This window comes from Lepidochelys olivacea (genome assembly GCF_965140295.1).
Source record: "Lepidochelys olivacea isolate rLepOli2 genome assembly, chromosome: 11".
Classification (NCBI taxonomy): Eukaryota; Metazoa; Chordata; order Testudines; family Cheloniidae; genus Lepidochelys; species Lepidochelys olivacea.
Window position 1 is genome coordinate 56,516,047 of NC_140421.1, and position 22,710 is coordinate 56,538,756.

The 22,710-nt window shown below is 39.4% G+C and overlaps 1 protein-coding gene across 1 annotated transcript in view; it reads right to left on the reverse strand.

The window, feature by feature from the left end:
- The window catches only part of DNAH7 (dynein axonemal heavy chain 7), a 270,571-nt gene that overhangs the window by 215,952 nt on the left and 31,909 nt on the right, over nucleotides 1-22,710 (reverse strand). The window contains exons 8-14 of the mRNA XM_084642935.1: nucleotides 18,373-18,498; nucleotides 11,930-12,049; nucleotides 8,839-9,022; nucleotides 7,378-7,557; nucleotides 5,501-5,776; nucleotides 2,691-2,818; nucleotides 2,342-2,420 (exon numbers count right to left, since the gene is read on the reverse strand). Coding sequence (XP_084499061.1) covers nucleotides 2,342-2,420; nucleotides 2,691-2,818; nucleotides 5,501-5,776; nucleotides 7,378-7,557; nucleotides 8,839-9,022; nucleotides 11,930-12,049; nucleotides 18,373-18,498 — 1,093 coding nt within the window. The remainder of the gene's footprint in view (nucleotides 1-2,341; nucleotides 2,421-2,690; nucleotides 2,819-5,500; nucleotides 5,777-7,377; nucleotides 7,558-8,838; nucleotides 9,023-11,929; nucleotides 12,050-18,372; nucleotides 18,499-22,710) is intronic.

Consider the following 22,710-nt stretch of genomic DNA (forward strand, 5'->3'; position numbering starts at 1 on the left):
CTACATAAAAGAATAAATGGACACAAATCAGATGTCAAGAATTGTAACATTCATAAACCAGTCGGAGAACACTTCAATCTCTCTGGTCACGCGATCACAGACATGAAGGTCGCTATCTTAAAACAAAAAAACTTCAAATCCAGACTCCAGCGAGAAACTGCTGAATTGGAATTCATTTGCAAATTGGATACTATTAATTTAGGCTTAAATAGAGACTTGGAGTGGCTAAGTCATTATGCAAGGTAGCCTGTTTCCTCTTGTTTTTTCCTACCCCCCCCCCCAGATGTTCTGGTTTAACTTGGATTTTAACTTGAAGAGTGGTCAGTTTGGATGAGCTATTACCAGCAGGAGAGTGAGTTTGTGTGTGTATGGGGGTGGGGGGATGTGAGAACCTGGATTTATGCAGGAAATAGCCCAGCTTGATTGTCATGCACATTGTGTAAAGAGTTGTCACTTTGGATGGGCTATCACCAGCAGGAGAGTGAATTTGTGTGGGGGGGTGGAGGGTGAGAAAACCTGGATTTGTGCTGGAAATCACTTTAGATAAGCTATTACCAGCAGGACAGTGGGGTGGGAATAGGTATTGTTTCATATTCTCTGTGTATATATAAAGCCTGCTGCAGTTTCCACGATATGCATCTGAGGAAGTGAGCTGTAGCTCACGAAAGCTTATGCTCTAATAAATTGGTTAGTCTCTAAGGTGCCACAAGTCCTCCTTTTCTTTATACTAATTGTGTGTATCTTAGATGCTACCCATGTAAACAGACAGTTCCTGTCTGTCACTATAGCTACTAATTCAGAGATCAAAAGGGAATATTAACATTTAGATGAATCTTGGGTGAAATACTGTCATTGTCTATATGTCTCTTTGAAGTTTGTGACAGATTGCCTCATGGATAAATTGTCCTATGTTAATTTGTGTAACAAATTACTGGTGGTGTTTAGAAAACAGAAGGTTACATCAAAAGCCTATTGCTTACCCAGGTCAAGTGGATGCTAGAACACTGTATAAAAAGACCCTTGCACCCTGATCCTTTTTATCTCAGATCTGCTTGAGGTTTCATGCAGAGGAAGCCTAAGCCACAAGGACTGAGATCCCTGTTCTGACTGGACACCCTGAAATATAAACATTGGACTATAACCTATGGACTAATTCTAAAAGAACTCTTTGCAACTACAAAGCTCACCATCTCTCCTATGTATCTGAACCTCAAGAATTGAACTCCTGTCTGTATGTATATTGATCTTTTAACAATACTCTCTCTCTTTTCTTTTTTAATAAATTTTAGTTCAGTTAATAGAAATAGGCTATTAGCATGTATTTGGGTAAGATCTGGAATATTCATTAACCTGGGACGTAATGTGTCCAATCCTTTGGGATTGGTAGAACCTTTTCTTTGATATGATAAAATAAGATTTTCATAAATCTTCATCATATTTGATTTGGGTACCTTTAAAGGAAATGTGTTGTTGGTTTCTGGGCAACCAGGTTGAATAAAGAAGCTGTTTTGTGCTGGCTTGGTAAATCTAAGTATTAAAATATCCACCAACTTTGGGGATTGACTGTCCATTCTTTGCAGTTCACCTTAATTGAGTGACCTCAGCTGGCCCCCACTGGGACCCCGGTCATAGCCTGTATGAAAGAAATTATGTTCTCAATCCAGTTTCTAACAGGCATGTTCTCTATAACATATAAATCACTATTGGCACCTACTAGCACTAACTGGGAGGGCATAGGAATCTAACTGTCCACTTACTAATAAAAATGGGGTGTGCAATCTTGATTCTATTGAGTTCAGTGGCAAAACTCCCACTAACTTATAGACTCATAGGTTTTAAAGTCCGAAGGGACCATCACGATCATCTAGTCTGACCTCCTGCAAATTGCAGGCCACAGAACCTTGCCCATCCACTCTTGTAATTGATCCATAACCTCTGACTGACTTACTGTAGTCCTCAAATCATGATTTAAAGACTTCAAGTTACAAAGAATCCACATTTACAGCAGTTTAAACCTGCAAGTGACCCATGCCCCATGCTGCAGAGGAAGGCAAAAAAAAAAAAAAACAACCCCAGCATCTCTGACAATCTGACCTGGGACAAAATTCCTTCCTGACCCCAAATAGGGCCATCAGTTAGACCATGAGCATGTGGGCAAGACCCACCAGCCAGACACATTGAGAAAGAACTTTCTGTAGTAACTCAAAGTTCTCTCCATCTAGTGTCTCATCAGGGCCATACACGAGGCAACTTGGTTAAGCTTACACGGTCATTGTGTATCCAAGATCAGATCAAGATATTGGTAACTATACCTTGCTTGTAGTATATAAGAAATGTATACCTTAAGTTCCATTAACTCCTGTGTATTTGATGGAGTGGTAAGAGCTTTCTCGGCTATCTTCTCAAATTCATCACATAACCTGAAATATATAAAAGAGAGCCAAAGTCTGATATGTGTGTCTATACATGTAATGTGCTTCTCTGCCTAAATATTCACATAAGGGCAAAAAATCATTAGTTTGTTTAAGTAAAGACTGAATGAAAAACTAACTACAAATAACATATCTTAACATCTCTGTGCAGTATAGATTATAGTAAAAATATAGATTAAAGATACTTTTCAAGTGTTTACAAAATTTAGCACTCGAAATAAAATAATGTACATTTACTTATGAAATTTTGAGATTTACCTTAGGTTTATATCTTGATGATCTTTGAACATTTTGGCAACAATTTTTCCAAAAATTGCATCTGCTCGCTTTGCCAAAGCCCTAATCAATTCATCACAGTGCAGCTCAAACATTCCTAGACGAATGTACTAGAACACAAGTGTAAAAATTAACATACTTGACACATGGTATATGAAAGAAACAATAAATTATCCTAAATAGCAGTATTCATAATGCTTTCTTTGTTGATCTGTTACAATCTTACAGTACCAGTTTTTAATTAATGAAGAGTATGTAACATGTGGAGATCTTGACACTCTTTTCAGTAAGAAATTACTAGTCTTTTGCTCATGGTACAGAGAAAAGATTGTTAGCAAGGGATGCCTTCTACCATCAGTTCTAGAGGGCAGTTCCTGTATGCCTCTTCACCAACGTCTTTAGTAGCAATGGTTTTGATTCAATTTAAATTTTGCTCTCATTTACAATAATATAAATCCAGAATAACTCCACTGACTTCACTGGAGTAGTAATGTAAGCAAGAGACGCATCAGGTCCTAAAAGTGTTTGACTGTATACTCAATTCCTACCCACACACTAGTGGTCAAATAAACCTGTGGTGTAATTTCATTAACTTCAATGGAGTTACACTTGGAATTAATTTGGTCCAGGGGTGAGGAAAGGATCACACATTTGTGCACTTCAGTAGGGAGTACTTAAAGAAAGCTATTGTAGAATTATTTCTACCTGAGTTCAAATGTTGCTAGAATTAACTCTCCAAGCCTAATTCTTCAATACCTAAAATTGCCGAATAAGAAGTTACTTACCTGTACAGTAACTGGAGTCCTTTGAGACATGTTGTTCATGTGCACATTCCACTAATGGTGATGTGCTTGAGTTCTGAATCTTTGAGCCAGCATTGTTCATATGGCCACATGCAGCCTGAGAGTCCCTGTAGTCCACATCAAGGGCATATAAGGGCAGTCTGCTAATACCCATACAGTTTCCTCTCCCCCACAGAATCCCAGGGATAAAGGACTCCGAGTAGAGGGGGATGGAGGAAAGTGGTGAAATCTGCATATGGACAACACATCTCAAAGAACTGCAGTTACTGTATAGGTAAGAAACTTCCCATTCTCCCTTAGGTGACTGCCCACATACACATTCCATTAATGGTGACTCCACAGCAGTGAAACTGTACAATGCAGGCGGGAGCTCAGCGTTTTTAGAAAAACAAAGACTGCAGCACTACTTTGCCAAACACAACGTCTGACTTGGATGCGTCGGTAAGGACACAGATTCTTGACCACCACTGTCACCACTGATCTCGAGGCGGTATGGACCATGTCAAGGGCCACCTGAAAGCTGGTTTTGTCCACCACAGAGTCATAGAGTTCAAGGCCAGAAGGGACCACTAGATCATCCAGTCTGACCTCCAGTACATCACCGGCCACCAACAGCACCCAGGACCCACATGCTAAACTCAGCAACTGAAATTAAACCAAAGAATTATAGCCCATGTGAGACTAGACTATTATATGCTATGGGGAGAGACCAAGGGGAACCAGGATCAAGGCCCTCACAATGACAGGGAATGATTAAGTGAGATATACCCAGATAATTCTGGCAAGTGACCCACATCAACATCCTGCAGAGGAAGTCATAGAACTCCCAAGGTCACTACCAATCTGACCTAGGCTAGGCAGCAGTTCTGCGGAAAAGGACCTAGGGGTAACAGTGGACGAGAAGCTGGATATGAGTCAGCAGTGTGCCCTTGTTGCCAAGAAGGCCAATGGCATTTTGGGATGTATAAGTAGGGGCATAGCGAGCAGATCGAGGGACGTGATCGTTCCCCTCTATTCGACATTGGTGAGGCCTCATCTGGAGTACTGTGTCCAGTTTTGGGCCCCACACTACAAGAAGGATGTGGATAAATTGGAGAGAGTCCAGCGAAGGGCAACAAAAATTATTAGGGGTCTAGAACACATGACTTATGAGGAGAGGCTGAGGGAGCTGGGATTGTTTAGTCTGCAGAAGAGAAGAATGAGGGGGAATTTGTTAGCTGCTTTCAACTACCTGAAAGGGGGTTCCAAAGAGGGTGGCTCTAGACTGTTCTCAATGGTAGCAGATGACAGAACGAGGAGTAATGGTCTCAAGTTGCAGTGGGGGAGGTTTAGATTGGATATTAGGAAAAACTTTTTCACTATGAGGGTGGTGAAACACTGGAATGCGTTCCCTAGGGAGGTGGTAGAATCTCCTTCCTTAGAGGTTTTTAAGGTCAGGCTTGACAAAGCCCTGGCTGGGATGATTTAACTGGGAATTGGTCCTGCTTCGAGCAGGGGGTTGGACTAGATGACCTTCTGGGATCCCTTCCAACCCTGATATTCTATGATTCTATGATTCTATGACCTGGGGGAAAATTCCTTCCCAACCCTACATATAGCAATCAGTTAGCCCTTGAGTATGTAAGCAAGAACCAGTCAGCCGCACACCTCAAAGAGAGAATGCTTGGTGCCACCTCAGAGACCTGGACCACCCTACAAATGATCATCTGTAGCCATGGTCAGCTTATGGTAGCTTATGCTTCAGAGGAAGGAGATTAAAAAAAACCCTCCCAGCATACGCTGGGGGCGGGGGGGAATGCCTTCCTGCTCCCTGACTGAAACACTGAAGCATAAGCTTTAGGAACATAAGACACAAACCAGAAGTGAGCCCCAGGGCTGTTGAGCCCTGCCCCCTGCCATCGCAAGAAAATCCATCATACATTTGCACTCAAATTTGTCCAGTTCTTTCTTTTAACTAATTACTAAATTAACTAAATCAATATAATTTACCTTCCTAGAAGTGTACTGTATTTCCTCACTGAGGTTTTGGTACTTGACAGCTTCTCCTGTTATTTCTTCAAAGTTATGTTCCTCTGACAGGAATCGATCAATATCCTCTTCAGCTTGTTTGTTTATCAAGAAGCTGTACTTATCATACAGTTTGAGATGCTCTATGGGTGCAATGCTTTCTTTGGCAATCTCTTCTTTGATCCTTCTCTTATGCTCATCCAGGATCTCATCGAGGATAATAGGTTTCAAATTAGTGGATTTAGACTTGCTTTCCGGCTTTGGAAAAACACATTGTTTCTGTAACTTGTTTTATTATGTTTATCTCATGAACAATAAAAATTGTACAAAATAATCAATTAAATGTTACATAATCATGTAGCTTTCTAAACTGAATTTAGTTATGTAGGTCTTGTCTAGACAAAAGTGAATTTGTGAAAAACTGGAGTATAAATCCACAGAGCTCCAGCATGCTTCATACTAAATGTCTGTGTGGACTCTGCATACTAAAAGTTCCCTAGTGTGTTCTGACCTACTGCCAAAGGACAGTTAGCGTGCAGCACCACAGCTTACCTTGTACTAACTGTTCGTCTACATGTCCGAAATGTCCGAAAGATATTTCTACTGTATGGCTACTCAAATTTAGCATCAAACTCCTTTCTAGTTTATAAAATGGTAGTTTGAAAAGTCTCACTGGCTATCAAGAATATAGAAATGTATAATTCAGATATTGTTAGAGAATGTCAATATGCTATTTAAAAAAATAGAAGATGTTTACTGCTATTTCAAATTTAATCTGTATTAATTTTATTTTATCTAGAGAGTCACAACATCTTCAGTCTAGATAGTCTTGCTATCAACTGATGAATCGGTGACGTTCAAATTAAACTGACCAACTTCCTGCAAGTCCATAATGAGCTCCCAAGCTTGGAGAAGACTATTTATATTCCTTAAAAAATAATCTTAATTTTATGCTTTTCCAACATTCATTCTAAAAATGAAATGAATTATATTTGGCAGTCAGCCTCTTAATGACCTGATTATCTGTTTGAAAGACATGTTATTCTGTTTTATTTGTTTGTCACCTGATAGCTCATTGAGTAGAAACCTGATTCAGGAAAGTATAATTATTCAGGATAGCACTTTAAACATGTGCTTAACTTTAGGTATATTGATAACAACATTGAAAGCTCTACTGTCTCACTTTCTCCCCAAGTTCCACTATCACAAGTCTCTGGAAACAATCAGAGAGAGGAATGAGGAAGAAGCATCAGAAGGCAACTCCGTTAATCTTTGCCAGGTTATGGATTACATCCTTAAATTGTAAGTAAGATGCAATTTAGAATCAAGCTGAAGAAAACTAATTAAAATAGCTTTTCATGGCTTTGTTTAGTGTTCTTTAGCCTGGGTAGTCTTCCTATTTGGGTTACTATTTTAATTTGCTTCATAATGTGTAGATGATTAAAACAATTTAAACTTAGTGAGTTCCTTAAAAGATATCCTTTAAACTCTATTAGTAATAATCAGTTCACAAGAATTTATATTTAACACTAGACTACCCTTTACATTACCAAAAAATGAAGGCAGTTCTCATAACATTAAGGTCAGAAATGTTTTAAGAAATAAAAACTTATTACCTGTTTTCTACTATATATTTACAAAAATAATTACAGAAATTGGATTTTTAAGAGAATGGTTTAAATATCTTAGATTAATAAGGTTAAAATTGTTTCAGGTGTTCTACAATGCACTAAAAGAGCAATATTATACTACTGTGAAAGATATAAAAGGAGAATTATTAATCAAATTACCTATGATCTAAATCTAGCAACAACAGAGTGAGAAAATAAAAACAAAGTTATAAAATAGTAATTTCTTACCCACTTAGAATACAATTTGGTCTCAACTCTTGGCACAAGATTGATAGCTTTAATCATAACATTATAAATATTCAGAAATATAACTTCATAATCATTAAACTCAGGTTCAAACTTAATACAGTCTTTGTCAAGGATCAGCCTCATGATGAAACCTGAATGCTCATAGGCTCGAACAGATTTCTAACAAAAACAGAATGAAATATATTAGTTACCTCAGCTCATACAGGAAAAATCAAAAAAATATGATTTCAAAACCATGACAGCTTAAGCACTAAAATCCTTAAGGGTGCTAATTGCAAATGGCATGCTTTACATAGGGTAATCGTGATAAAAGTTACATGTAAAATTGCTCTGATCAAATTTATGAAACATTGACATTCATTAAGACGACATTCAACTTGTTATTTTGTCAGTATGTGGCAGGGATGTATACTATGTACTACTCCAAATCAGAACTTTATAAAGTTGGTTATACAAGTCAAGGTTGTAGCAGCTTTACTTTATTAGCACTCACACACGTAACGCCACATGCAAGGTGAGATCCTGCTCCCAGTTGCAGAACATAAATCCATTTACTTTAATAAAGCTACTGCAGGTATACACTGGTGTAATGTAAGCACAATCCACAAAAACTAACCTGAGAGTATTACAGGGATAGTGTTTGCACCACAGAACACTAGACTACTCTTTTTTTTCCTATGGTGGGGCTTCCAAGGAATCCAACCATGGGATCTCTAATACTGTATTAATCCCTGATGAATTCCAGGGGCTTTTCACCACCCCTTCAAATTTGGAACAGCTTTCTCTTTCCTTTTAAAACCCTTCCCTCATCTCTCTGTCAGACTGCCAGCATTTTAATAACATATTATAAATATGTTGAAATCACCATTATGAAAGGATAAATATTTAATTGAAATACAGAGAAAATTATCCATCAGACAACAAATATCACTTAATGAATGAGCAGATGAAATAACAGGAACGAAGGGGAGCTGGATTGGGCACCAATTGTGAAGGAAAAAGAGGATCATTCCAGCTCCACAGCATGCTTCCCTGGGACCCTGCGGATGTTCCTCCGCCAGCATTCTCTGGCAGTGGAGGTCCGTGCAGATTTGAGGGCAAGGCTGGTGCCCGATGGAACAGAGATAGAGAACTACACTCCACAAGGTTTGGATGCACATCAGTGTCTTGCCGTTATAAATCTAATTGACTACAACTACAAATTATATTTTTGATTGATTGGATCCAAAATATGTTAATATTTCCCTTTTCACTTAACAAAAATAAAGGTACTTTTGCTTTATTTTTCTCAGATATTTTAACAAGATTGTAGCTTGCCATCACAATTTTTATTACTTCTTTTTGATAAATCTTTTCAGAAAAAATAGATTAAACATGGAAAAAGTCATTTTATGTACATGGACTAGCAACACTGCCTTATTAGTATCTAACCCTACTTACTGGAGGCTGTACAATTAAATCCGTAAAGTCCTGCATTGAAAGTAAGGCTAAGTTTTGCAGTTGTCGAGTCATTAAAGTAGCAGCACAGTCGAAGAAAGATTCTAATTTGGCACTGCTGGCATTAGTGGGCACCTGCTTCCTTTTATTACCTTGGTAATAGATATTTTGCACTTCTGGAAACCACCTTGAAAGAACAGAAGAGGGTGTTTTAAGTGATTGGAATGAACAAACTCAGGTTTTTAAATAAATTTTTATATTATATCTCTTTTAATAAGTCATAAGTTAAAAACAAAATAGGTAGGAGACCCTATTCAGCAGTCAGAATAGATAAGTTTAATGTGCCATAGGTTGCACCATTATGTAGTGATAGTACAAATCTTGGACCTTTGGAATATATAATATCTGTTTTTGTGAAATACATTACTTTGTATATTGCCTTTTTCATAAGAGGATCAGTAATGAGCATTGTTTATATTTGCATTGATAGTTTGGGGATTTTTTTGTGAAACTATATATATTCTGCATGCTTTATTTAATAGATCAGCACTTTAGGTTAAATTGGGTTACTTTTGAAGTTACAGTAACTTTTAGGAAAGTCTTTATTGAGGGGGCAGAGGGAGGAGAAGGCAAACCAGTAAACCGTTCTGTTGGGTACTTAAAAGATGTTTAACTTGATTCTTAAGTCACAGAAGTTCGGGCATGGGGGTGGCTTGCAAAGAAAGTGAAAAGTTTAGATGGGTGGATTGCCCCATATAAAGACTTTGTAGGGAAACTGCATTCTCACTTTTTTTTTAAAAGTGATAGTTTGTTTAAAAACTTGGTTTATCCACAGTAGGAGAATTAAACCTTTCGACATGACCCGCTTTGTGTAGTGCCCTCCCAAAATTAATGTAATGCCTACCTTCTTTCTAATCAACAATTGCAACAGTATTCTGTCTCATTAAGACTGTGACAAAACTGCTCTGATTTTATTTTTTCCGTATTCACAATCAGTGCCAATAAGACATCATTGAAATGTGAATTCCTCATTTCCATGTCATAACTGATGGCCTGTATACTTAAGTGGGAGAAAGGGTAATGGAATTTATTGGCTAGCTTAACTAGGGTTTCCTCATGTACTTTTTCCCACCATGCAAGAAGCCAGAGTGTAGCTTATTTAACTGCCTCAGTACATTGATATGTATTCATTTGTGACTCCTTTCATATCATGTTAACTGGATTCCAGAAGCTAGTGGAGATTCGAGATTTGGTGAATCTTGCCCATATGCTCAGGGTTTAGCTGATCACCATATTTGGGGTCACGAAGGAATTTTCCTCCAGGGCAGATTGGAAGAGGCCCTGGAGGTTGTTCGCCTTCCTCTGTAGCATGGGGCACGGGTCACTTGCTGGAGGATTCTCTGCTCCTTGAAGTCTTTAAACCACAATTTGAGGACTTCAAAAGTGCAGACATAGGTGAGAGGTTTTTCGCAGGAGTGGGTGGGTGAGATTCTGTGGCCTGCGTTGTGCAGGAGGTCAGACTAGATGATCATAATGGTCCCTTCTGACCTTAATATCTATGAATCTATGAATCTATAAGACACTGTAGTATATCTGAGCAACTATAGGTTAACTTGAGTGGTGTCATATGGCTGAGTGACTTTAACAGGAATGTTTACCTGAAATATTATCTGCTATTATGGAAACAAATTTCAAATATAAAATGTGAGAGAGCTAAGTTTGTTATCTTGTTCTGGTTTTTTATTTCTCAGGCAGAAGAGAACAGAAGTGTTGCAGAGGAAGAAATAGTCCCTGGAAGAAATAGTTTCTTGTGTCACTCATGAGTGACGTCAGTAGGTATTAATAAAGAGAATTGACAGAGATCCAAAGGGTAAGTAATGAAAGAACAAATTCAACATTGTCTTCAGAGACAGTGCCACTAATGCTACAGTAAATTAATCTGAGTTATAGACCTATATTTTTATTTGAATCCACTCAAGAGTAACATGGTTAGGGCCTGATTCTTCTGCCAAAAAATCAATGGGGAAACTCGCTTTGAGCTCAGTGAGAGCAGGAGTTGGCCTTATTGTATAGAAACTTTTAAATGCAAACTACACATTTTTAACTTAAATTGTCATAACTTATTTACTAGGCAGTGAAAATAGATATACTTTTTCCTTTACTAATCTTACTGTTCTTCAACATTCAAAACTGACTTCAGTAGGAAGCTACAAGCATAGAACAAAGACAGGATTGGGCCCACTGAAGTGTCTTGCAAGAATAATATTGCCAAACTGCTCAACAAAACTTAAATAGCAAATCAAAGGAAGCAAAATACTAAAAAGTAGGTCTTCATTAAATTAAAATTGCTAAACAATAAATTATACTCATTTTGACCGTGACCCTTTAATGGGGCTCCACAGCGGGTCTGTGCTAATGAATTCCACTGCAAGATTAGGGCCTTTTATAGCAGGGGTTCTAGATATGAAACTAAAGGCTCTGGAACTATGCTTTTTCATCTATACTCAAGCAGTATAAGGAAGGCTGCTTCTGGAGATCTGTGATTTAGATCTGTAGTACTGGAATAATATGGGGCTAATGTGAATTAGTATTATTCCATACAACCTTCAGAGCCTATCAATAACAATGTCTTTATGACAACAAACCAAAAACACAGGCATTTTAAATGGATCCTGTAATCGGTATGTTAAAAGCTTACAGTCTTCACAGAATGACAACCAAAATAAGCGAGCAAACTTCAAACTTCAAGTACAGTTTCTCATTGTTGTCTAAAATCCAGAGTAAGCATTACTGCATAAATCAGTACAATATACTTAGCATTTATACATCTCTTTTCATCCATAAATCTCAAAGCATTTTGCAAAGGAGAATAAGCATCATTATCCCTGGTTTATACCACAGGAAATGAAAACAGAACAACAATTTACATTGATACATTTTAATTGTACATATTAGAGAATAAGATGCCACTTTTTCTCCTTCCCCCCAAAAAATAAAAAGGCAAACCAATAAAATAACCTTCCAAAGATATATAGAGCAGAAGTTAAAGATTTCTCTCTGTGCAACATAAACATAAAGATATATTTGATCATACTTTTTAAGCAGAACCTCTTTGGCAGATTCCATGTGCTTCAGGGCAATATTCTGGAAGAATGAGAGTTCCATTGCTTCCTGACGATTGTGAAATGTTTCTTTATCAACTAAGCGTAAATTTCTGTAAGACAGTCATAAAATGAATATTTTAAGTATATATACTTTTCACTTTGTATTTCTCTCTCTGAGTTATTGTTTGTAAAAGAAAAATTACCAAATGACATAGTTAAAAATTATAACTAGGACTATACCAAATTCACGGTCCATTTTGGTCAATTTCATGGTCATAGGATTTTTAAAATCATAAATTTCATTATTTCAGCTATTTAAATATAAAATTTCATGGTGTTGTAATTGTAGGGGTCCTGACCCAAAAAGGAGTTGTGTGTAGGGGGGAGGTCACAAGATTATTGTAGGCGGGGTTGCAGTCAATGTTCCCTCTAATTTTTTACATCCACGTGCAGAATGAATTTTGTTATGTGCACCAATATGGAGAGTGAGGGCTCTCCCTGCCCACCCCCTACTTGTCTCCCCTCCAGGTCCCTGTGGCTGCGCACCCCTTTATAGCCTGCTGCTATAGAAGAAACCTAGGTTGCAGTACTGCTGCACTTACTTCTGCGCTGTTGCTGGTGGCGGTGCTGCATTCAGAACTGGGCAGCTGGAGAGCGGCGGCTGCTGGCTGGGATCCCAGCTCTGATGGCAGCACCCCGCCAACAGCAGCACAGAAGTAAGGGTGGCAATACCGTACCATGCCACCCTTACTTCTGCGCTGCTGCCTTCAGAGCTGGAGAGTGGTGGCTGCTGACTGAGGGCCCAGTTCTGCAGGCAGCAGCACAGAATTAAGGGTGGCAATACCGTACCATACCATCCCATGTTGGCGCCCAGCCAACAGACTGCCATTTCTGAAGGCAGCGCAGAAGTCAGGGTGGCAATACTATGACCCCCCCCTCAATAACCTTGCAACCCCTTTGCAACTCCCTTTTGGGTCAGGATCCCCAATTTGAGAAACGCTGGTCTCCCCAGTGAAATCTGTATAGTACAGGATAAAAGCACATGAAAGACCAGATTTCACAGTCCGTGACATGTTTTTCATGGCCGGGAATTTGGTAGGGCCCTAATTATAACCTACTTCTTAAGTTTGATTTTAAAATTATTTCACATCCATGATTTTAATTAAAATAGCAAGTTGCTATAAGATATTTGCTACTATTATTCTAGGAAAACAAAATATAAATTTAAAATAAATATTGCAATATTGACTACAAGTTTTGCACATGCTTCATATGTGCAATGAGATGGCCAGGGTTTCAGAGAACTTTAAATATGATATTAAGTTGAAGATAATGGAACTACTCACATGAGTAAAGTTAAGCATATGAATAAATGTTTGAAGAATTGGGGCCCATGTGCAGGTCACCAATTCTATTTACATTCAGGAAAAATACCCTGTGTGTGCTTTAAATGATTCCCTTCTAGTAAAATTCAACTCAAGAAGCTTCACAAATATACAAAAACACAAATATAAGACAGAAATAACATTTTAGTAAATTTAGTAATGTGAGTCAGCTAGCAAAATTCTTTTTAACATTTGTAAGGTATTTAAAGCCAAATAAATTGGGTACTTGTCTGATAGTTAGCAGATGTAAAAACAAATGTGTAACCTACTACTGCAATTGCTTTCTAGTTGGCAAGCCACTGTGGATGCAGTGTTGATTCAATCCTCTGGTGTCAGTCAAAAAGAGCAGGATCAAGAAATTTTGTCTACTCTAAGAAGCAAAAAGGAAACTCTGGACCAATTAACTGACTGAGCAGAAATAATAAGGTGAATGAGGAAGAGGGTTGAGCAAAAAGGGGAAAAATACCTGCAAGTGCCCTGCTGAGCAAGATAATAACCCTTTCCTACTTGGAAACAATTCTAGTGCAGACTGACTGACTGACTGAAGTACTCCTATCCAAATGCCACATCAACTAGTGTGGTCAGGCTCACATGGAGGTGCTTGGTGAAAAGGTGGACAGAGCTCCATGTGACTACCCTGCAAAAGTCCATCCATTTTCAAACAGAGGGCTGGACCAAGAGAAGCTTGTATGAGGACCTCCCACAATTTAGGAAAAAAGATAATTCCACTTCCTCCTGCTGTATGGAAGAGGTCTTAAGGGACTGAGTAATATGGGAGAAGGTACAAGCGTAATTGTCTGAGAAAACATGCCCGGGGCATCTGCAGAAGGAGTGGGAGGACAAATTGAGAGGCAGGGGTGATAGGCAAAGGTAAGGGACCCAAATGTCTTGTCCCCTCTTCAAGGGGTCTGGTATTAGGTGTATGTGATAATTGCCTTCAGTTGCAACGAGCTCCCTAGAGGCTACAGAAGAAGGAATGGGGAAAAGAGGAAGCCATTGAGAGGAGGATCAATTTAAGAAGTTCCTTGTAGGGGACAGAGGTTCCCTGACACTTGAGCAGAGAAACTGTGTATACTCTATTGACTGAGGTAATGACCTACGGTATAAGGAGCTCTTCTTCTCATACAGAGAACAGGGAGTCACTGAAAGGTGGACCTGAAAGGAGTCTCCCAACTCCACTCCTTCCCCATTACTGATTATCTGACTGTCCTGTCCAAAAATGGGCAGAGCAGAGGTGCTCCAAAGCAAGGTGAGGATGCCTGGTTGGAGTCTACTCCTAGTGGCAAATAAGCTGGGTGTAGAGAACCACAGAGCTACTGCTTAAATGGGTATTGCAGGTACACTAGCCATGAGATGGGTGAGAAGAGGGAAACCAAAAACTTGAAGGCTTGATCTCCAATCATATTACAACAAATACTAAGATCATTTTTCTATAGAAAATGTATTTGGTATAAGGACAGAGAAAGATGGGATACAAAAAAACTGGAGATTTGATATGCATATCAGATAATCTCCATTTACATGGTAAGAACAGGCATGTAGGGGCCTGATTCTGCATTCACTGAACAGTCAATCCTCCAACAAACTTACAGAAGAGTTTTGGGTGCAAAAAACTGCTTTCAAAATCTAGTCATAACTGACCCAGTTACATATGGTTCAATTTGTTGTGTACATAGAAGCTTAATCATGTTCCACTGCTAGGCTAAAGCTATTGAAGAAATTACCTTATCACCCTAAATAAGTATCTCCAACACCCAGTTGGGGACTGGTCCCCCTCCCACTGAAGTCAGTGGGAGTTTTTGATCAGGACCAGAGTTCCCAGTCACTGAGGCCTAATGTTTCCAAAGAGGAGACCCACTGCCAAAGCCAGGGAGCGATTTAATGAAGGAGAGATCCTTGCTGGTGATGATCAAAGCAGTGGGGAAAAAAACCACCACAAACAACAGAAAACTGGACATGTCCATATCAAAGATGCCTCGGAGAAATCCAGAACCCAGACAGGCGCACTCTGTATCCCCTTCTTCAACAGAACCCAAAACTACTGGGAGGGCTGCCTCAAACTGCTTCTGATGGAGGCAGCTCTAAAGACCTATTTGACTGAGACTGGAACTGTCAAAATCAAGAGGCACCTCAACTTTGAATACCCACTCAATGAACATGGCTGTATGCATGGCAAAAGTAGTGTCAAATGCCCAGGCCAAAGAGTCACATGAAGATTGATGTTGAAAGCTGATTCACTGCTAAATCCTGCAGATTTAAGAACCCACCTCTGCAACAGCTTCTCTACATCAAAACGTTTCCTTTCCTGTTTGGAGAAAAGAGACATAATGCCAACTGGTCCTCCAACACATACTCCCACTTGACAGTGAGGAAGGTGGTGAGGCCTGGTGCCAGTTGTGTCTTCTTCCAGCAGTGTCGCAGTGATGAGTCCATGCAGTATGATGATGGAAAGAGGGTTGAACAGCTCTAAATGATTTTGCTTACTAGAAGCTTCCAAGAGCATGTGACAAGGGAACATATATCACAACAGTTATCTATACAGAAAATTCTCAAAGCAGAACATCAATTTCACAAGCCCAAGATAAAGATTCTAAATTCTGCACCCTATTTGCCCGAGTATATGAAATTTAGTAGACAAGTGAAGAATATTTGACAGAAATAGTTTACTACCCCTTGTTTAGTTCCTACAATTGAACAAAAATGTCTATTTAATTAAATTAATCAGTTTTAGTATCTTAAAAAAGGTGCATTTTATTTTACGAAAAAGGAATCTTACTAGAATAGCTTGCATTTCTGATTATTACAGAATCTGATTAACTATCAAATGCTGCTTACTGGGTAGCTGAAGAACTCCCTGTCACAGAAATTGGGACAGTCCCCACTAGCCATATCTGTAGATTTAGAGGACAACCCTAAATTTCACAAAGAAAACCTTATAAAAGTTTTTTTTCCATTGTCTTTTTCTTGCCTGTAAAAATATACATTTTAAAATTAATTGGATTTCAAATCTGAAAATTTTCACTTGGAAGTTGATTCAATTGAAGATTCAAATTAATGTCACTGTTATTGGAAGGTCCTGAATCATCAGAAACAGAAATAATATCCTGCTCAACCACAACTTTCAAAACTTTTAAAGATCATTCCCTCTGACAATATAAAGTTACTTCAGGACTCTTGCCGTCAAAATGAGGAATTAGCTAACCAGAATCAGCTATATTAATCAAGTAAGAGGATTCTTCTTTGTTTTCGTACCTCCTACACAATGAGAATATTTTCAGCTGTTAATCTCTTAGTTCTCTTAATTCTTAAAATTGAGGTTCTGCTATACATATGCACTTTGTCCCCACATATCACAGTTCCCAGCAAACCTAATCAGCAAGGTATAATATGTGAACTAAGGCAGTGATTTTCAAGGAACCCAAGGGAGTTAGAGTGATCTGCCCTCACATTACTAATGTGACTCATGAGAACATCAGAGACTGATATGACAGAAAACATTTTTGTACGTTCAACATGAATCTGTGGGACTGCCATACTTGCATAATTCTCTCAATAGCTCACGTGGTACTCCTTCAACTGTTGCTTATATCCCACAAGAATGGGAATATATGAATTCCTCTGATCTTAGCCCTTCTGATCTGATCTGATCTGATTTAACACTGTTGAAAGCCTGAAAGATAACATTCTGAACTATGTATTGTGACGGGGCAAGGCCAGATGGCTATAAAAAAGTTGTGGGAGAGAGATATATTAACTCCAGGCTAAACAAATCCCTGGTACCAGGTTAAGTGAAATGGAAGCTGCTCCAGGTCAATTAAGACACCTGGGGCCAATTAAGAACTTTCCAGAAGGCAGGGAGAATGCTAGGTTGATTGGGACACCTGAAGCCAATCAGGGGCTGGCTGAAACTAGTTAAAAGCCTCCCAGTTAGTCAGGTGGGTGTGCATGTCAGGAGCTGTGGGAGGAAGTTGTGCTGTTGGAGAGACTGAGCAGTACACACCATATCAGGCACAAGGAAGGAGGCCCTGAGGTAAGGGTGAAGTGGAGCTTGAGGAAGTGAGGGCTGCTTTAGGGGAAGTAGCCCAGGGAATTGTACATGTCATGTTTCTAAAAGGTCAGCTACCATAGCTGATACTATTAGGGTCCCTGGGCTGGAGCCTGGAGTAGAGGGTGGGCCTGGGCTCCCCCCCACACCTTTGCCCCCTGATTAATCACTGAGACTGGGAGACAATAGAGACTGTGCAAAGAAGGATAACTTCTCCTCACCTCCCTTGCTGGCTTATGATGAAAATGGCTCAGTAGACTGTGACCCTTGTGAGAACGGTTATGTGGAGGGTCACAGTGAGCCTCTGAAGCTAGCAAAATTTGCCAGGAAATGTGGGACCCATGGAGGCAAGGACAGAGTTTTGTCACAGTATCCATTGGTAGCAAAATATTCTGAGAGTCCTGCATAAAAGGATGTCAAGGCAGCCATCAGTTAAATATTATAAATTTGTGGGGCTAGATGGCTGAGATCATAGACACTTTTTTCCATTCTGGAATAAGCCTTTTTGCATGTTCCTTTTCTGAGTAATCTAACTTTTTTTTTTAAAGACTATTAAACATTTTTCTAATGCTGAGTTTTTGCCCTTCACTATAGACTCAGTGGCAGTCCTTCTGGTCTCCTATTTGGTCACAATGATGGAAGCAGAAAAGTAACAAAAATATGTTTGGAATGTCTGACTGGTTCTAGGACATTCTTCATTAACCAACTTTCAGATTTAGCAGAAGTAAATCAAAACAGGTTCCATTTCTCCAACAGAAAACATGTAAGTCAGTGCAACTTCAAAACAAAAGGAGGCAATGGTCTGCCCATGACATGGGTATATAACCATCTCCCTCATTTTCAGTCCCAACCCACGTACTGTATCAGGAATGTGGCCAGCTATATAGAGTCAACAATCACTTGGAAGTGTTCCATAGTAGCCTTAAATCCTATGATGACACAATAAGTAGGTTTTGCACATTTTGTGTCAGAAAAGCTTGAAATCTACAGGGCCCACACTTACTTAAAAGAAGTCTCCCATAAGTCCAGAACAGCCAGCATTGTGGGGTTCATTGCATACAAATTTTCCTTTATGTAACTGCAGGCTGATAAGAAAGATTTGTTCCAGAATTTTGGCACAACTTCCATTCTAAACAAAACAGTAAAATAAAGTCTCCAATTAGTCATGCTAAGAATCCAAAAAATATGTATATTTTCCTTAATAGTTATAATTGTGTTGCATGCCACTGAGATTTACAATTTTGGAAATAAAACAATTTCCTCTTTCACTCTTCAGAAATTAAAAATATTGTCCTAGAATATTGGGGTGTACATATAAAATTAAATATTGAGATATAAGTTTATGCTAAAACTTAAGCAGAGATATGCAACTTATTCATGGTCCCTTAGAGTTCATCAAACTAATTAGATTACATGCATGCTGCTTATACAGGTAATTAACCAATAATTTTTCTAAATGATCTTGAATATGTAATAGGTAAGGCTGGATGTCTGTCACAACCATGATTTCTGTCACAAAACCCATGAATTCTAAGGTCTTTTAATAAAAAGTCATTGCCTTTTTCACCTCAGTCTGCCTGCTACTGAGTACAATTTTCATGCATTTTTACATATTTGGCACTTTGTGGTATCCTGCTAACTTTACATACTTTAAAAACTGTTAATCACAGTTATGTAACACTTTCTAATGGAAAATAGATTTAATAGTTAAAATATTTTGTGCCATGACTTTTTAAAAAACTAAAATTGTAACAAACATTTTTTATTGTGACAGAGATTAACATTTCTCGCCTGTAACCAGAGTTCTTTGAGGTGCACTCTGCATGTTCACATTCGTGGGATGTGCTGAAGGTGCGGCTCTGACTGTGGAATCTTTTGATAGCAGTGCCTGCTGGAGCACTTTTGCACCCCCTCCCTGCCTCTCTATTCACTGTTCCTGAATGTTATGAGGGTCAGGGTACAGAAGGGGACATGGTGTTCCAGCCACCTCATTTCCTTCCAACAATCTCCTCAAATCCAAGTTTGGAATTAGGACTTGGAGAAAGAAGGGAAGATGGTCTGGGAGTGAGAATAGAGAGAGTACCTCTAAAAGAACTTAAGTTACAGGTGAGTAACCTTCATTGCTTCTTCGAGTGGCCTCTGATTATTCTCATTCATGGGATATTTTGACAAGCAGGACTGACCTTGAAGAAAGGTGGGACATAGAGTCCTAATTAAAGAGGGATTGAAATACTGCTCTGCCCAACTGAGCATCTGATCTAGACTCTAGGTCCAACGTATCTATGGATCTCCACATTGCAGCCCTACAAACTTCTGTATGTGGAACATGTCTAAGGCATGTCATTGAGTTCACCATCGTTGTGGTGAAATAAGGATAGGGATGGATGCTAGTGTGTAGGCCCCTTATATGCATAGCCTAAGCCAATTTGATAATGCATAAGAGGTGATCACTTAACTTTTTTTATTATTAGCATAACATGTGAATAGATTAGGAAACTTTCTTAACAATTTAAAAAAAAAAAACTCAAGCCCTTTTTGTATCTAAAACTAAATTATGCAATTTTTCACCTGCAGGTGCATGTGGGCTTGGGAAAATTACCAGCAGGTTAATTGACCGATTAATGTGAAATTGGGTTACCAAAGTAGGTAGGAACCTGTTGGTGACATAGCACAACTTTATCTTTTTGGAATACTATAAATCGCAGGTCAGCCATGAGAGGCTGCAGTTCAGTCACTTTTATAGCTGATGTTACAGCTATAGTGAAAGCTGTTTTAATTGAAAGGTGAAATAAAGAGCACTCTCCCACTGGCTCAAAGAGAGACTTCATAAGTTGTGTTAGGACTATGTTAAGATCCAATGCTGGTGAAGGGTTCTGGACTGGTTGGTAGAAGTTCATCAACCCTTTCATAAATCTCTTTACTGTCCCATGTGTGGAAACAGATGGTTTTCTATGAGTGATAAATCGATATGGTTGCTAAATTAACTTTAATCAATGATAGAGACTTGAAAATTTCAGCTGTACCATGTAGTCCAATACAGCCTGAATGAAAGCTGGGGTTGGGACTATATTGTTACTATTTGCCCAGAGGAAAAAAACTCTTCCACTTGAGGCTACACCACGTATGGGTTGAGTCTTTCCTGGGAGTTAATTAAGACGTGTACCTCTAATGAGAAGATTTTTCTAATTCTGCCTGAGCCCTATAGCCCAAGCTAGCAGGCACTAGTAGGATATGAGTAATAATCCATTCCATGCTGTAGAGCCAACAGATGTGGAGTGAATAGAAAGATTGCTAAATTCCTTTGGATAGCTGAAGAAGGTCTGGGAAATACTGTTGCCTCAACTATTCTGGGGCAACCAGAATTACTTTGTCTTATTTTATCTTCCTTATTATCCTCTGGATGAGGGGAAATGGAGGGAAGGGATAAAGAAGACCCTGCCACTGGTTTATGAGGGCTGATTTTGAGATGGATTGGCTGTCTTTTCCTGTTCTCAATCAAAATCTGGGACATTTCATGGTTTTTCTTGGTTGAAAAGCTGTCTACATCTGAATGACTCCATGAGTCTAAGCTCTTGTGTACCACTGATGGTTTTTTAATGACCATCCTAGGCAGCTAGGTGCAGAGCTAGAGCCCTGTGCAGATGCAAGATTTATATCCCCGGATGTGGGTATACATGGCGCTACAGCGCTCTACCGGGAACCGCAGAGGTGAAAGCAGCAGCATGTCAGGCTGCTGCTCACAGAAATCGGTGCCCTACTCCAGCAGGTCCTCCGGCCCCACTCCTGTACTGTGCCCAGCCCCACCCCACTCCCAGCCCTGCCCACTAGGGCGGGCACCAGGGGAGCACCGGCAGCTGTCCCTGGTCACACTACTGTGTGCAAGTGGCTCGCATGCTCCTGGACAGCAGTCCCTTTCACACAGCGGTCTGTGTCTCCTGTCCAGGGGTGTGCAAGCTGGTTGTACACCATAGTGCAACCAGGGACAGCCTAGTGCCCACCCCAGTGGGTGGGGCTGGAAGCAGAGCTGGGGGAAGTACAACTACCTGGAGGAGCTACCAGCATGGGGCACTGGTGCCTGACATGCTGCTGCTTTCACCCCTGCAGTTCCTGGTAGAGCCCTGTAGCTCTGTGGATATCCGGTTTATATCCATGGATATAAATCTTTATCCATGCAGGGCTCTATCTAGAGCTACAGCAAAGATCTTGTACTCACTGCACCATTCCTACCGAGCCACTGCCTCCCACAGCTCCAGGGAGTAAGCTCCAACCTATTTTTTACATAACTTACTGCTACCATGTCATGACAAGGTCTCATACCAAAAGCTCTTAAGAAAAGTAAGCAGCCATTGGGTAAGAGGGAAGGTCCTCTCATGGATCAATAACTGGTTAAAAGATAGGAAACAAAGGGTAAGTATAAATGGTCAGTTTTCAGAATGGAGAGAAGTAAATAGTGGTGTCCCCCAAAGGTCTGTACAGGGACCAGTACTATTCAACATATTCATAAATGATCTGGAAAAGGGGGTAAATAGTGAGGTGACAAAATTGGCAGATGATACAAAATTACTCAAGATAGTTAAGTCCAAAGCTGACTAAAGAATTACAAAGGGATCTCACAAAACTGGGGAACTGGGCAACAAAATGACAGATGAAATTCAATGTTGGTAAGTGCAAAGCAATGAACAGTGGAAAACATAATCCAAACTATACGTACAAAATGATGGGATCTAAATTAGTTTTTAGCACTCAAGAAAGAGATCTTGGTGTCACTGTGGATAGTTCTCTGAAAACATCCACCCAATGTGCAGCGGCAGTCAAAACCTAACAGAATGTCAGGAACCATAAGGAAAGGGATAGATAATAAGACAGAATATATCATAATGCAATTATATAAATCCATGGTTTTCCCATGCTTTGAATATTGAATGGAGTTCTGGTCACCTTATTTAAAAAAAGAAGATACATTAGAATTGGAAAAAGTGCAGAGAAAGGCAACAAAAATGATGAGGGATATGGACCAGCTTCCATATGAGGAAAGATTAAAAAAGATTGGGACTATTCAGCTTGGAAAAGAGATGACCAGGCAGGGGATATGATAGATGTCCATCATGAATGGTGTGGAGAAAATAAGTGTTATATACCCTTCTCATAACACACGGACCAAGGGTCACCCAATTAAATTAATATGCAACATATTTAAAACAAACATAAGGAAGTACTGTGGAACTCATTGCTGGGTGATGCTGTGAAAGCCAAAAGCATAAATGTGTTCAAAAACAAATTAGATCAGTTTATGGAGGATAGGTCCATCAGTGGCTATTAGCCAAGATGGTCAGGGACCATG